The sequence below is a fragment of the Bos indicus genome, chromosome 28 (assembly GCF_029378745.1).
Source record: "Bos indicus isolate NIAB-ARS_2022 breed Sahiwal x Tharparkar chromosome 28, NIAB-ARS_B.indTharparkar_mat_pri_1.0, whole genome shotgun sequence".
Taxonomy (NCBI): Eukaryota; Metazoa; Chordata; class Mammalia; order Artiodactyla; family Bovidae; genus Bos; species Bos indicus.
Window position 1 is genome coordinate 1609906 of NC_091787.1, and position 16358 is coordinate 1626263.

General features: G+C 44.6%; 1 protein-coding gene across 5 annotated transcripts in view; it reads right to left on the bottom strand.

Annotated features, from left to right (window-relative positions):
* TAF5L (TATA-box binding protein associated factor 5 like) overlaps positions 1-16243 on the bottom strand; it is a 33732-nt gene extending 17489 nt beyond the window's left edge. Inside the window, exons 1-5 of one of the 5 annotated variants that reach the window (XM_070782123.1) lie at positions 16055-16243; positions 14490-14649; positions 9226-9574; positions 4087-4231; positions 836-940 (exon numbers count right to left, since the gene is read on the bottom strand). In XM_070782123.1, the coding sequence (XP_070638224.1) occupies positions 836-940; positions 4087-4231; positions 9226-9270 (295 nt within the window). In that variant the 5' untranslated portion in view covers positions 9271-9574; positions 14490-14649; positions 16055-16243. Of the gene's footprint in view, positions 1-835; positions 941-4086; positions 7483-9225; positions 9575-14489; positions 15491-16054 lie in introns of those variants that run through there. The other 4 variants (XM_070782125.1, XM_070782124.1, XM_070782127.1 and 1 more) reach the window with 4 other exon arrangements.
* Positions 16244-16358: the final 115 nt, after the last annotated feature.

Genomic DNA, 16358 nt, shown 5'->3' on the forward strand with positions numbered 1-16358 from the left:
CAAAGTATTTGAACTATAATTTTCTACTAACCAATACGTGACTAATTACTCTCCATCTGTTGAGGACAGAGAAAGTTTTGTATTTCTTGTACCTCAAGATGTTTTGTGTAAGGAAAGTACTCAACAAAAGACTTTGATTAATAACCAGAATTAACGTAGTCACTTTTATTGTAATCATCTTTCCAACATTAAAATTATAATCAGTTGTCTTAGGACTAGTCAAAATCACTTGGTTTTGTCTTTGAATAGCCTTGTTTATGCTACATATGAGGAACTAAAGGCACCAACAGGCTACATGACTTCATTTTTAAAAGTGACAAAGTCAAACAGTGAATTATGAAACCTCATTATAATTAATTCTACTGGTTCTGTATTTCCACGGTTATTACACCACCCACAAACTGGTCTAAATTACAACTTTTAAATTTTATGTTGCTGATGCATGAGTATTATTACTCTCTTGCACTTTTGGAAATACGGGAAAAAGGCGATTTTGAGATGTACTATCTTACTGGCAGTGATAGCAACGTCCATTTCACATCCGCTGCATGTAAGGAGGCATCCTTACAGGGCTGACTGAGCCTCCACTTATTCAGCACAAGTCACAATCACTGTGCTGAAGGCCATGGACTAGTGAATAGCATGCTCAGAGCCCTTTAACCTCCTGATTTAACTCTCTCAGGAGTTCCAACAAACTATAAGTTTGAATACAAGACTTGTGTTCAACTACCTTTGGATCCCTGGCACCTAAAACATAGCTGGAACATAGCAGGTTCTGAGGGAAATGTGCATCACCCCTTTTTGATAAAAAAGGGTGCTGGTGCTGAGTACTTACCGGTGAGAAAATTCCGCAGCCGTCCGAACTGTACTTCATATTGCTGGGGCTCTGCCTGGCAAGGGGCTGCGGACACTATGTTGGCACAACCAGATTCTGATTGGACTACAGAGGAAGAGATAGACAAGATGCGTACAGAAAGACAATCATTAGCCTAAAATGTGGCAGGATGGGTGGCAGCTGGTGTTGAGGGGCATCAGTAGCATCGGGCATCTTAGTACATTTTCAAAGGACATTGGGGCTTCTGGTTAAGTATGACTGACACATCTACCTGCCCTTCCTGACACCCAGTGACGTGACAGCAGAGGAACAAAAGGTATAAAGCACAGGATACACAAGCTGGATGAGAGGAGAGGTGCAGAGACTCATGAAAGACTCCTCTGGACGCATCTGAGCCTAGGACCTGGTACTGCACCATCATGTGCCCTGGGATGGGTCTACCTTCAACCTGGGTGCTGGACATTCAGGGGGCCCTTTCAATCTGGAAATTTACATCTTGCAATTCTGAGAAATTTTCTTGAATCATTTTGTTGACTCTCTCTTGTGTTTTCTTCTGGGACTCCTACAATTTCTAGATAGGCTTCCAGAACTGATCCTTTAACCTCTCCCAGATTCCATTTTTTATCTTTCTGCTGTACTCTCTGGAAGGCTTTCTCAACTTTCAACTCTTCTACTGATTTTTCAGTTGTACTGTCATGTAAGTACATGTACATACATAAATATGTGGTTTTGAACTGTGGTGTTGGAGAAGACTCTTGAGAGTCCCTTGGACTACAAGGAGATCAAACCAGTCAATCCTAAAGGAAATCACACTGAATATTCACTGGAAGGACTGATGCTGAAACTGAAGCTTCAATACTTTGGCCACCTGATGCGAAAAGCCGACTCGTTAAAAAAGAACCTCGATGCTGGGAATGACTGAAGGCAGGAGAAGGGGACGACAGACATGAGTTTGAGCAAGCTCCAGGAGTTGGTGATGGACAGAGAAGCCTGGCGTGCTGCAGTTCGTGAGGTCACAGAGTCGGACATGACTGAGCAACTGAACAACAACAACACAAACATTTGAACGTTCTTTTTTCTCTCAAAATAGCATTCTCTTGTTTTAAGACTATCAGTGATGGTATTTCTGAGGTTTCTCTTCTTTCTGCTATTTGTTTTCTCCAAGATGCTTCTCATCATTTCTTTTCACTTCCATTTTTCACGTGAAATAGATCAGTTTCTTTCAAGGTCTGAACCAACAGTCTCTAGTTTTCTGAAAGTCAGCATCACAGAGCTGATAAGAACTCTGGGCGTGGGTTTATCACCCAAGAGGACGTGGATGGCATCTTCCTGGTGATGTCTTTAGGTCTCTTTTGTTGGGCAGGGCGGATTCACCAGGGACAAGCAATAGTTAATCACTTTCCTGGTCAGTAGGTGCTTGGCTGCCAAAGTTCTCAGTAATGTGAGGAGGAAGAAGGCTGGAATCTCAATACTCAGGATGTAAACATATACTTCATCACCATTCTGTGAGTTCATGCTTTCCAAAAAGAAAAGCAAAGTTCTCCTACCCTTTTTTCTGGGGGTGGGAACCTCAGGACTGGGAAAAGGTGGCTGGGGACTGAGGAGCCATCTTTAGCAACAATCTGGATGAAACACTGACACACATGTAATTAAGCACAGATGTAATTTATGCAACAAGGAAGCAGAGTCATGACATACAACACACGGAGATGGAGAGATGGGTGAGAAGAATCAGTGTCCCCTATGAAACTCAAGAGACTTGATGGAAGGCTGCACATGTAGGAACAGCCTCCTTCTCCTGCTGCCCCTCCATGAGGAAGCCAGTCTTGAGTCCTTAGTCACAAGTGCTCACCACATTCTCCCCTCACTCTTCTGAGCCTTTCAGCTCAGGCTGTCCTCACTTCAGACTGGATCATACCGTAGCCTTCTGAGTAGCTCCCCTGGTTCTCATCTGGCCCTTCCTCGGTTAACATGGACGCCAGAGTCATCTTCCAAAAATCCACATTTGGTACCTTGGATGCTCCCCTTGAACTCTCCCCCTGATAAGCTCCTAACGGTTCTTTGGAAACTCAGCTCATTCTTTCTATGATTTACTGACCCCTGACTATATGCTGGGAACCACTAGACCTTTTGGGAAGCCTTTTTGACCTGTTGATCTACCTGTAAAGAGTATGTTCTTTGTTTTCATGGAGGCTGAGCATCCCCCTCACAGGACTCACCAAGTCACTCTCCCACGAATGCTGATTTACCTGCCTCATTTCCCGACTATGATATGAAGCACCTCAGAAGCCAGGATCAAGTCTCAACTCTCTCTAGAACTTCTCAGCACCTGGCCACTGGCAGGCCTTCAAGATGGTCTGCTGAATGCAGACATAATTATTCAGATTACTCAATTAAATTATTCAGGATAAAATTTTATGGTAATCACATTTCATGCTTCTCACTTTTCCTGGCAATTTTCTAGAATTTCTCCTGATATGCCATTATATCTAAATCAAGACAACTGAGAACACAAATTTTACAGTGGTTGCCCTACTGTCTATCAGCAGCAGCACAGGTTCCAAAGAAGACAAGGCAGTAGGCGCTTACCCAAGACTGTGATGACAAGCTCAGAAGGACTTACTCATGTCTGGTACACTGGCCATCTTACTAGAAACAGTAAGGCATTGAGGAATCTATTCCAAGTCCATCACCTGGCCCCTCCTTTGTCAGGGGAACCCATCTGAGTCTGAAGGTGAGGGAGAGTGAGTGAGTCTGACATGGAAGACAAGGAGGCAGATGCCTGCTGGGCTTCTTACGAGGAGCCAGGGCTGAGCGAGAGAAGGCACTGTAATCTCAAGCTTCACCATTGGCCATTTAAAGACACTTATAACCAATCTAAAAGTACTGCAGGAAAAATTTCTCAAAATTTTTTTGAAAAAATCCAAATCCAATTTCAAAACAATTTCAAACAACAAAAGCAAAAACACATTGTAAGTCTCAGGAATATGTGTATGATGCCAACATTTCCAACCACTTCCCAAAGGACTCATTCTGGAGAACCTAGCCTTCCATGAATGAGGTCCAGGTGAGATGGGAGGGGCCCATGCAAGAGGAAAGAGACGACCCTGGCCCCATTCAGGGAAGGAGAAAGTTGCACACAACATCAGGAACAGCTCAAAAGCCCTGGGATTCCAAGGGAGGGTGTGTTATGATGGGTTTTCAAAGAGGCACTTGGGCCAGCTGCTGCCTCTGGGAGAAGGGCAAGGTACCTGTGAGGCTGGCGGCCATCTCCTCAGTGCTCTGCGATAGCCGCAGGCCTTGCTTCACCGGACCGTCCGCATCCCCGTACTGCCGGCGTTTGAGGTAGCAGGACACGGCCATCTGGATCTGCTCCGTGCGGACCCGTTTCATGACCTGTAGGGGAGTCACACGGACAGCTGGATGTCATGCATGGGTAGGGGCCATCGAGCCGACTTGAGGGCCTTCATGACCAACCTCATGGTCTCTCCCACCTTATATACTGTCCCAATGACCACCTGGCCAACTTCAATCATGGAAAATGAGAATACCCTAGATATTAGGTTGGTACAAAAATAATTGTAGCTTTTGTGTTGTTAAATTTGCTGTTTTATACTGGAATACATTTTTAAATAAATGTGGTTATAACCATTCAATATCACAGTAATCCAAGTCTATGTCCCAACCAGTAACGCTGAAGAAGCTGAAGTTGAACGGTTCTATGAAGACCTACAAGACCTTTTAGAACTAACACCCAAAAAAGATGTCCTTTTCATTATAGGGGACTGGAATGCAAAAGTAGGAAGTCAAGAAACACCTGGAGTAACAGGCAAATTTGGCCTTGGAATACGGAATGAAGCAGGACAAAGGCTAATAGAGTTTTGCCAAGAGAATGCATTGGTCATAGCAAACACCCTCTTCCAACAACACAAGAGAAGACTCTACACATGGACATCACCAGATGGTCAACACCAAAATCAGATTGATTATATTCTTTGCAGCCAAAGATGGAGAAACTCTATACAGTCAGCAAAAATAAGACCAGGAGCTGACTGTGGCTCAGACCATGAACTCCTTATTGCCAAATTCAGACTTAAATTGAAGAAAGTAGGGAAAACCACTAGACCATTCAGGTATGACCTAAATCAAATCTCTTATGATTATACAGTGGAAGTGAGAAATAGATTTAAGGGCCTTGATCTGATAGATAGAGTGCCTGATGAACTATGGAATGAGGTTCGTGACATTGTACAGGAGACAGGGATCAAGACCATTCCCATAGAAAAGAAATGCAAAAAAGCAAAATGGCTGTCTGGGGAGGCCTTACAAATAGCTGTGAAAAGAAGAGAAGTGAAAAGCAAAGGAGAAAAGGAAAGATATAAGCATCTGAATGCAGAGTTCCAAAGAATAGCAAGAAGAGATAAGAAAGCCTTCTTCAGCGATCAATGCAAAGAAATAGAGGAGAACAACAGAATGGGAAAGACTAGGGATCTCTTCAAGAAAATCAGAGATACCAAAGGAACATTTCATGTAAAGATGAGCTCGATAAAGGACAGAAATGGTATGGACCTAACAGAAGCAGAAGATATTAAGAAGAGGTGGCAAGAATACACAGAAGAACTGTACAAAAAAGATCTTCACAACCAAGTTAATCACAATGGTGTGATCACTGACCTAGAGCCAGACATCCTGGAATGTGAAGTCAAGTGGGCCTTAGAAAGCATCACTACGAACAAAGCTAGTGGAGGTGATGGAATTCCAGTTGAACTATTTCAAATCCTGAAAGATGATGCTGTGAAAGTGCTGCACTCAATATGACAGCACATTTGGAAAACTCAGCAGTGGCCACAGGACTGGAAAAGGTCAGTTTTCATTCCAATCCCAAAGAAAGGCAATGCCAAAGAATGCTCAAACTATTGCACAATTGCACGCATCTCACACGCTAGTAAAGTAATGCTCAAAATTCTCCAAGCTAGGCTTCAGCAATATGTGAACCATGAACTTCCTGATGTTCAAGCTGGTTTTAGAAAAGGCAGAGGAACCAGAGATCAAATTGCCAATATCCGCTGGATCATGGAAAAAGCATGAGAGTTCCAGAAAAGCATCTATTTCTGCTTTATTGACTATGCCAAAGCCTTTGACTGTGTGGATCACAATAAACTGTGGAAAATTCTGAAAGAGATGGGAATACCAGACCACCTGATCTGCCTCTTGAGAAATTTGTATGCAGGTCAGGAAGCAACAGTTAGAACTGGACATGGAACAACAGACTGGTTCCAAATAGGAAAAGGAGTTCGTCAAGGCTGTTTATTGTCACCCTGTTTATTTAACTTCTATGCAGAGTACATCATGAGAAACGCTGGACTGGAAGAAACACAAACTGGAATCAAGATTGCCGAGAGAAACATAAATAACCTCAGCTATGCAGATGACACCACCCTTATGGAAGAAAGTGAAGAGGAACTCAAAAGCCTCTTGATGAAAGTGAAAGTGGAGAGGGAAAAAGTTGGCTTAAAGCTCAACATTCAGAAAACGAAGATCATGGCATCCGGTCCCACCACTTCATGGGAATTAGATGGGGAAACAGTGGAAACAGTGTCAGACTATTTTTCTGGGCTCCAAAATCACTGCAGATGGTGACTGCAGCCATGAAATTAAGAGACGCTTACTCCTTGGAAGGAAAGTTATGAGCAACCTAGATAGCATATTCAAAAGCAGAGACATTACTTTGCCAACAAAGGTTCATCTAGTCAAGGCTGTTTTTCCTGTGGTCATGTATGGATGTGAGAGTTGGACTGTGAAGAAGGCTGAGCGCCGAAGAATTGATGCTTTTGAACTGTGGTGCTGGAGAAGACTCTTGAGAGTCCCTTGGACTGCAAGGAGATCCAACCAGTCCATTCTGAAGGAGATCAGCCCTGGGATTTCTTTGGAAGGAATGATGCTAAAGCTGAAACTCCAGTACTTTGGCCACCTCGTGCGAAGAGTTGACTCATTGGAAAAGACTCTGATGCTGGGAGGGATTGGGGGCAGGAGGAGAAGGGGACGACAGAGGATGAGATGGCTGGATGGCATCGCTGACTGGATGGACGTGAGTCTGAGTGAACTCCGGGAGTTGGTGATGGACAGGGAGGCCTTGCGTGCTGCGATTCATGGGGTCGCAGAGAGTCGGACACGACTGAGCGACTGATCTGATCTGATATAACCACATTTTTATAAATGTGGTTATATATTATGTTTTAATGACATTTTCTCACATTATTTTTTTTTGCTAATGACTTTATTACTTGCTGTTTATATTTATTTTAGACTGTGGAAATGAGGTGTGACAAAGTTCAAAATGGGTCATAAAGCAGTGGAGAAAACTTGCGCCATCAACAACGCATTTGGCCTAGGAACTGCTAATGATCAATTAGCTAATGTGGTGGTTCAAGAAGTTCTGCAAAGGAGACAAGAGCCTTGAAGATGAGAAGAGTAGTGGCTGGCCATCACAAGTTGACAACGAGCAGCTGAGAGCAATCATTGAAGCTGATCCTCTTACGACTACACAAGAAGCTGCTGAAGAACTCATTGTCGACCATTCTACAGTTATTCGGCATTTGAAGCAAATTGGAAAGATGAAAAAACCTGGTAAGTGGGTTCCTCAGGAGCTGACCAAAAAAAAAAAAACAAAACAAAAAAAAACACATCATTTTGAAGTATTGTCTTCTCTTAATATACACAACAACACACCATTACTCAATCAGATTGTGATGTGGGACAAAAAGTGGATTTTATATAACAACCAGTGATTGTTTTATATAAATATATATATATATTTATTTTATACATGTATTATTTATATATATATTTATACGTTTTATATAACCAGCTCAGTGACTGGACTGAGAAGCAGCTCCAAAGCACTTCGAAAAGCCAAATTTGCACCAAAAAAGGGTCACAGTTACTGTTTAGTGGTCTACTGCCTGCCTGATCCACTACAGCTTTCTGAATCCCAGTGAAACCGCTATATCTGGGAAGTATCCTCAGGAAATCGATGAGATACACTGAAAACTGCAATGCCTGCAGCCAACACTGGTCAACAGAAAGGGCCTAATTCTTCTCCATGACAACTCCTGACTGCAAGTCATACAACCAATGCTTCAAAACTTCAATGAATTGGACTACGAAGTTTTGCCTCATTCGCCATATTCATCTGACCTCTCGTCAACCAACTACCACTTCTTCAAGCATCTTGACAACTTTTTGCAGGGAAAACGTGTCCACAACCAGCAGAAGGCAGAAAATGCTTTCGAAGAGTTCATCAAATCCCAAAGCATGCATTTTTATGCTACAGAAATAAACTTTTTTCTTGTTGGCAAAAATGTGTTGATTGTAACAGCTCCTATTTTGATTAATAAAGATGTGTCTGAACCTAGTTATAATGATTTAAAATTCACGGTCCAAAACAGCAATTATTTTTGTACCAACCTAATAATAAAGCCCCACAGGGAGAATGGTTACATGTATATGCATGGCCGTTCGCTTGAGTCCCTTTGCTGTTCACCTGACACTACCACAACATTGTTAATCGGCTACACCCCAACACAAAATGGTAAAAAAACAGAAGCCCCACAGATTCCCCCCCCAAACTCCATTCAGATCAGTGTGTTTACATTTCAGTCATGTTGCTTACCTCTTTCACTCTTCATCTATAACACCAGGTACAGATAAGCATCAGAATAATAAGAGGATATGTATACATATTAGAAAAGTTCTCAGGAATTCTTTTGATTTTATTCTTGGCTGTGCTGGGTCTCCGCTGTCTTGTGTGAGCTTTCTCTAGTTGTGACAAACAGGGGCTACTCGCTATTTGAAGAGCACAGGTTCTCACGGCAGTGACCTCTCTTGTTGCAGAGCACCAGCTCTAGGGCACGTGGGCTTCAGTGGTTGTGGCTCTTGGGGTTAGATGCCCCATGACACATGGGTACTTCTTGGACTAGGGATTGAACCCACATTCCCTGCACTGGCATGTGGACTCTCAACGGACCACCAGGGAAATCCTGTCATGAATTCTTAGAAGGGAGGAAATGCAGGGGTAATATTCAAACTAATCTGAGGTGGTAATTCAAGCTAGTTTGAAATTTCCCCTTCAAAAGGACTATCTTCCTTCACTGCTAAATTTATGATCAAGAAGGACAGAAACTCCTTGGACTTCCCTAGTGGTCCAGTGGTTAAGACTATGCGCTCCCAATGCAGGGGGCCCAGGTTTAACCCCTGGTCAGGGAACTAGGGGCTTCCCTGGTGGCTCAGATGGTAAAGAATCTGCCTGCAACGCAGGAGACCCGGGTTTGATCCCTGGGCCAGGAAGATCCCCTGGAGAAGGGAATGGCAACCCACTCCAGTATTCTTACCTGGAGAATTCCATGGACAGAGGAGCCTCGTGAGCTACAGTTCATGGGGTCACAGAGAGTTGGACATGACTAAGTGACCAACACTTTCACTTCAGGGAACGATTCCACATGCCATAACTAAGACCTGATCCAGCCAAATACACACGCGCACACACACACACACACACACACACACACACACACAGAATATCAGGAACCCCTGATGCTGCTATTGGCCTCAAACACTCCTCTGCCTGAAGTGAAGAATACTGCAGTCCAGATGAACACTGACAGCTGGATGAATTTTCTAGGTTCACTCCAGTGATGTAAAAAATATTTTCTTCTTCAGAATCAAAACATGGTGTCCACTCTGGAATGCAAACAACATTATCCGTACACAAGTGATTGTCCCCATCAGGGTAACTTTCTTTAAATCAAGAGCTTCTAATTTTTTTGTCTGTATGTGGAAGATGTGTTTTTGATAATTTATTTGGATATGTTTAAGTTTTCAGTTTCAATTATAGGCATTGGACTTCTCTTTTGTGATTTCCTCCATTTGTTTTAAGATTTAAAATACCTCATATTCCAAAAATCTGTTATTCTTTAAATATTAAAAAATTTATCCATATATAATTGTTATCCATTGAAATTTCTTTCACTGAATAACTAAATAACTGTTTTATCCAGATACTGCACCGAACAAGCTGTTCCAAAATCACTGACAAATAATCCTTGCAAACTGATTCATGTTGACTCTTTCAAAACATAATCTGAAGATTTTTTAAAACATAATCTGAAGATTGACTTTTCAATTGCATAAAAGTCATACAACAGAACAAACAGTAAAGGCTGGAGATATGCATATACAAAAATACATATATTTATATACAAATATAAAATGTTGCTGCTGCTGCTGCTGCTAAGTTGCTTCAGTCGTGTCCGACTCTGTGCGACCCCATAGACGGCAGCCCACGAGGCTCCCCCGTCCCTGGGATTCTCTAGGCAAGAACACTGGAGTGGGTTGCCATTGCCTTCTCCAATGCAAGAAAGTGAAAGTGAAAGTGAAGTCGCTGAGTCCTGCCTGACTCTTAGCGACCCCATGGACTGCAGCCCACCAGGCTCCTCCATTCATGGGATTTTCCAGGCAAGAGTACTGGAGTGGGGTGCCATTACCTTCTCCGACAGATCATTCTAAGTAGCATCTAAAAACCTAAGGTTTTTCATTAATCATCATGATTAAATACTCTGTGGAAATATAAATCATAGCTTAAAAATATATGAACCAGACTATTCTCGGTTTTGGTCATACATGATATAATTTTAAAACTTGCAGAATAACTAAAAGCTGTGCTCTTTCCCATGGAAATAATATGCCACAAGAATAAGGCTCACAGCTGGGGGCTTAGGAAGCAATGTACAATCTGGGAGGGGATAGGGTGGAGCAGAAATCATACAGTCTGGCAGCCAGATGACACTAGAAATTGATCTTCTCTAACATCAGCTGAGACCTCCATAAAGTCCCAGAAGTCTTTTCTTGTCAATTACTTTCTTTTCCCATAGCTTCCTACCCCCAGCCACTCCAAACCTGCAGTAATCTCCTTACTCAGCCAGCCAACATCAGCGAGCTGTTTACTTAGACTTAAGATTCCTCAACTCTTGTCAAATCTAAGTCATTTTCCCCTTATTATCTTTACATGGTTTCCAGGATGCTGAATACGCCACCTCCCATGCAAGCGTGTCTTCTGGCTCCCCTCTTCCATCCTTCAAACAAAACCAACCAAACAAGCAAAAACTAGTGGTCATCTTCTCTTGGCTCCCCCAACCTGACCTCTAAACGGTCTTCATCTCCTTCTATTCCAGACAGGATTCTGTCTTGTAGCCACTGTGCTACATCCTCACTGCTGCTTTTTGACAGCACAAATCACTTCTCACCTGGACTATTCCAATACCCTCCCACCTCTAGGCCTACCTCAAACACCCTTTTGAAGGTGGTCAGAGAAAAAGACAAATCTGATTATGCTACTCCATGCTACAAACCATCCTCCACAACCAATGCAGCTGCCCTCTCCTGCCATCACTGTTTCTTAGTTGCCCCAGAACAGGGCTTTTATCTTGCAAATTCACATTAAAAATAAAGTGAGCTTTGTCTAGCTCCTGCTTGAATTCCCAACGGTTTACTTTGGGCACATGATTTCTCTGTATTTTTATGAACCAAGAAAGCCACAAATATTTAATTCCTACTTCAACACTTGTTTTAGGGCTCAGAAAACTTATTTTTATACAAGTTTGTTAACGTGGAAGGGTATGGCACAATCTATAGAATGGCTACCTATATCTGCTGCTGCTGCTGCTAAGTCACTTCAGCCGTGTCCGACTCTGTGCGACCCCATAGACGGCAGTCCACCAGGCTCCCCCGTCCCTGGGATTCTCCAGGGAAGAGTACTGGAGTGGGGTGCCATTGCCTTCTCCAACCTATATCTACCATGTCTGATTTTATAAAGAAAACTTTTCACATGGACTCCATTTACAACGTCTGCACACAGAAGAAACAGGATATTGTGCTCTCAGAATAAGGGGGATACAGTTTCCTATGTTTATCATTCTCTCTCAAACTGGATTCAAATGAGGTTCTGGAGATGCTTTAGTGACATTAAACCCTCGTGTGTGTCTCAGTGGAAAGATCACTTTTTTATTCTATAGTACTGCCCATGGGCTTCCCAGTGGGCTTCCCAGTCTGCCAGTGCAGGAGATGTGGGTTCAATTCCTGGGTCGGGAAGATCCCTTGGAGAAGTAAATGACAACCACTTCAGTATTCCTGCCTGGGAAATCCCATGGACAGAGGAGCCTGGCGGGCTATAGTCCATGGGATCACAAAAGACTGGGACACGACTTAACAACTACAACAACAGTACTGCCCATAGGACTTCCTGCAATGATGGAAATGCTGTACCTCTGCACTGTTCAGCGCGGTAGCCACCAGCCACAAAGGGCTATTTAGCAATTAAAATGTGACTAATGCAACTGAAGAACTGAAGTTTTCATTTTAATTAAAGCAACCACACGTGGCCAATACTTACTGTATTGAACACAGTTCCAGAGCATGGTATTATTTTGTGAAAATAAAGCAGCAGTATCATGACTTAAAAATGTCAATTCACAAAGTTTTGCAAAATACTTCTGATTACTGAACTGCCAAATCTCCAAAAGTTTAGTATTTTGCTTGTAAAAATGGTACTACCTTTTTCTTATTATCAAACCCTATAAGGTTACTAAGATACAGATACATTTAAATACATCTTACCAGAAAGATATCTTATCTGATTGCTAAACAAAGATTTATGAATAGGAATTTTCTATAATATTTTCTAAAGCTTGCCAATACACAAAGTTCTTTAAACCATCTTCAAGTTAAAAAAAAAATGAGAAAGGAAAAAGGAATTTGTTTCAGTAAACAAACAGAGCAGCAGTTACTGTCTGTAAAACATTCAAATAAAAGCAAGCTCAAACCTAAGACAACTTTACCCTTGCAATAAGAAAATTAATAAAGAAAAATATTTGGTTAACTTAAAAAAAAAAGGTTCCATTCCTGGATCAGGAAGATTCCCTGGAGGAGAGCATGGCAATCCACTCCAGTGTTCTTGCCTGGAGAACCCTATGGACAGAAGAGCCTGGCGGGCTCTAGTCTATAGAGTCAGAAACCACTGACCAGCAGAGAGGCAGACACCACTGAAGCGACTTAGCATGCAAGCAAGCATCCATTTATATCTTCAACATCTATGCCTCTGTGGTCACTTTAGCCACCCTGAATCATCAATTCCATTTTCTAGAACACATCACCTTCGTATCTATCAAATCACCTATGACAGAGCACTTCTTGAACCCGCACATCACTGGAAATGTCAACAAAGCCATCAATACCCATTCAGGTAGGTATACCTGTTTTACTTATCACTTATTAATACTATACTGATTGTATAAATAATCCCAAACTAGCATTGACTGAGATTGTTTCAGTCCAGTACATTTCCCAAACGGCACCTTAGTTGTTGGAAAGCGTAATTACAGTGTTTGTAATAGGAGACACTTAAGCGTGTGGTGACACTTTCTTTTAAGTGGGATACTTTCAGGGATATTTTGTCAACAAAGGTCCGTCTAGTCAAAGCTATGGTTTTTCCAGTAGTCATGTATGGATGTGAGAGTTGGACTATAAAGAAAGCTGAGCACCGAAGAATTGATGCTTTTGAACTGTGGTATTGGAGAAGACTCTTGAGAGTCCCTTGGACTGCAAGGAGATCCAACCAGTCCATCCTAAAGGAGATCAGTCGTGGGTGTTCATTGGAAGGACTGATGCTGAAGCTGAAACTCCAATACTCTGGCCACCTGATGCGAAGAGCTGACTCACTGAAAAAGACCCCGATGCTGAGAAAGATTCAGGGCAGGAGGAGAAGGGGACGACAGAGGATGAGATGGTTGGATGGCACCACCGACTCAATGGACATAGGTTTGGGTGGACTCCAGGAGTTGGTGATGGACAGGGAGGCCTGGTGTGCTGCGGTTCATGGGGTTGCAAAGAGTTGGACACGACTGAGCGACTGAACTGAACTTCATGGGGGAGGTGGGGGGGAGATCCTGTCTTGTAGTTAGGCATATAAAATATATCCCTGAAGATCTTTTCAAGAGAAAAAGTTGCCCGGAATGGTCTCCAGGTTTCTTCATGCCTTCTCAAAGTGCTCTCCAAGCTTCCAGATTTGGATTAAAATACCTGCCTCCAGTAAGCAGTCCTTTTCCTTTCAGAGTCAAAGGCAGACACAAAGCTACCAGGACAAGTGGCTGAGCCTTCCCTACTTTCAATTCCACATTACTACAGGTATAATCTTTCCAAAAAGCTAATCTGATGCCATCTGTGCTGAGCTTAAAAACTTTCTCCTTCCTCCACCAGTGGGGAAGATAAAAAAAAAATCCCATCTCCATCTAGTCATCTCAAGGTTACTCTGATCTGTCTGTTTACAAAACAGGTGGGTACCACCCCGCTGTCTAGCCTTAGGGGCTTTGGTCAAATTCTCCTTCTTTAATTGGAGGAACCCCTCCCCTTTCCCTCTCCCCAAACTGGCACTCCTATCTGGTTTACCTAAGTCTCACTGAGGCTTCACAGCCCAGCTTGGCCATCTCTTCCTCAAGCCTGATTCTCTCTGTCCACCAAACCGTGGAACAAACTTCTATCCTGGGAATCACCACACTATTAGTTTCCTACACCACCATTATACTAATACCTAGCACTTACTGACCATAGGGGAGGGAACATTCCTCAGATGAGAAAGTTGAGGCTCACAGAAGTCAGACAGGTGCCGTGGGGTCCACAGTGCCCAGGTTGAGGGGGGGCGCTTGGGTCACCTGGCTGCTGGGTCTGAGCTCTTCCCCTTTATGTCTTGCTGCTCCAAGGGTTCTCTTGGGGAACAGAACAGTGAGAACTTACCACGTGCTTGTTGAAGGCATGATCAGAATAGTTACTACCTGAGAAGCTACCTGTCAGAGAGGCTAGAAGGGCTTCTAGCACTGTCCTGGGTAATGCTGTTTAACAGCATCTTTGGGGCCTCCTTCCAGCTGAATCATCACACAAAAACCCTTTCTCCAAACATGTCCTTCATAGGTATTATGAAGGATGTCTGTTTGCAAAAGTAAAACCAAAAAATTGGTTGACTGCATAGTTAAGGGAGGACTTTACCTAATTTTCCAGTGACAGAACCAAGTATTAACACATTTAGAGGCAGAAGCATCAAAATCATTCCCAAACACACTGATTTACTGTTGACAACCAAAACAAACAAAAAAAATGCTCAAGGTAAGCCCACTTTTTGGTTTCCCAGCTTAATACGGATTCTTAAGGCAGGAAATATTTATAATTCATAAAAATCAAAAGTTAGCATACCTCACATTTAATGCAAAAAACCCACGCCCACAAGGAACCTACCAAGTACGCTACCAAAAAAGTAATTGTAATAGCCGATAACTAGTATTAACAGAACACATCCTATTTGTCAGGCATTTTCATATACGTTATTCCTTTTTTGGGTATCCTTTAAAAAGTCCACTTTTAAGTTATCAGTCAATACCCCAAAAGAAGAAACGAATGCTCATAGAGATTACAGGTAGGTACATGGTTTCCACAGAAGGCCGATGTAGACACCAAGCCCATCCACTACGAGAAGCTTCCCTGAGTGTAAGGACACGGCCCGAACTCCTCTTCAGACTTCCACCCTCAAGCAGGGCTGGGACCCAGACCGAGATCGGCCACCGCAGTCCCCTTCCCCCTACCCGGCAACGCTGGGTCACCTAGGAGCACACAGTCCCCGCACGCCCCTCCCGGCGCGGCCCGGGTCCCGCAGGCCGGCTTTCAGCTCCGAGACCTCCACCTGCAAGGTGAGAGGTCAGAGCTCAGAGCTCAGCCGGCCGACGCTGGGGGCCGACCCGGGGCGCCCCCGCCGCAGTCTGAAGGGCCGCACTTCCGCCGAGCCCGGGATGCCGGCTTGCTCACCTTCGGCTCCCCGCCCACGCCTCGCCCAGGCGCTCCGCGGCCTCCGGGCTCCGCGGCTCACAGCCCGCAGCCGGCTGTCAGGGGTGCGGCCGCCTCGAGGGCGCCCTTGCAGGTGGGGACCGCCGCGCTCGTCAGCGTCCTCCCCGCCACCATGTGCCAAGTTTCAGCCCGACTTTGGCCTAGAGACACTCCTCTAGCTTAAACGCCCGAGAGAGCGGGCCCGCGCTCCGGGCGGGGCCGCCGCCCGCAGCCACGCCGGCCCGCCCCGCCCCCACCGCCTAGGCCGCGCCGCCACCCGCGCCCGCCGCCCGCACTCACTGAACATCCCAGGCGGCTCTCGCTTCCCCCGCCGCCGCTGCCGCCGGGGTCGCCCCGCGTCCGCCTCCGTCGCCTTCGCGGCAGGCTCGCTATCCGCGGCCGGCTCAGCCGGACCCCCGAGCCCCGAGCCCCGCCGCCCCCGCGGCGGCTCTGGGCGGCCGCCCCATGACTGACTAACGCGGAGCCGCCGCGGGCTGGGCCGGGCCGTTTGGGCCTCGACGCGCAGCTGTCTCCGCCAATGGGCGCGGCGCCTCGGCGCTCGGCTGGCTATGCCTGGCGCGCGCGCCACCCCGCCCCCGCGCTC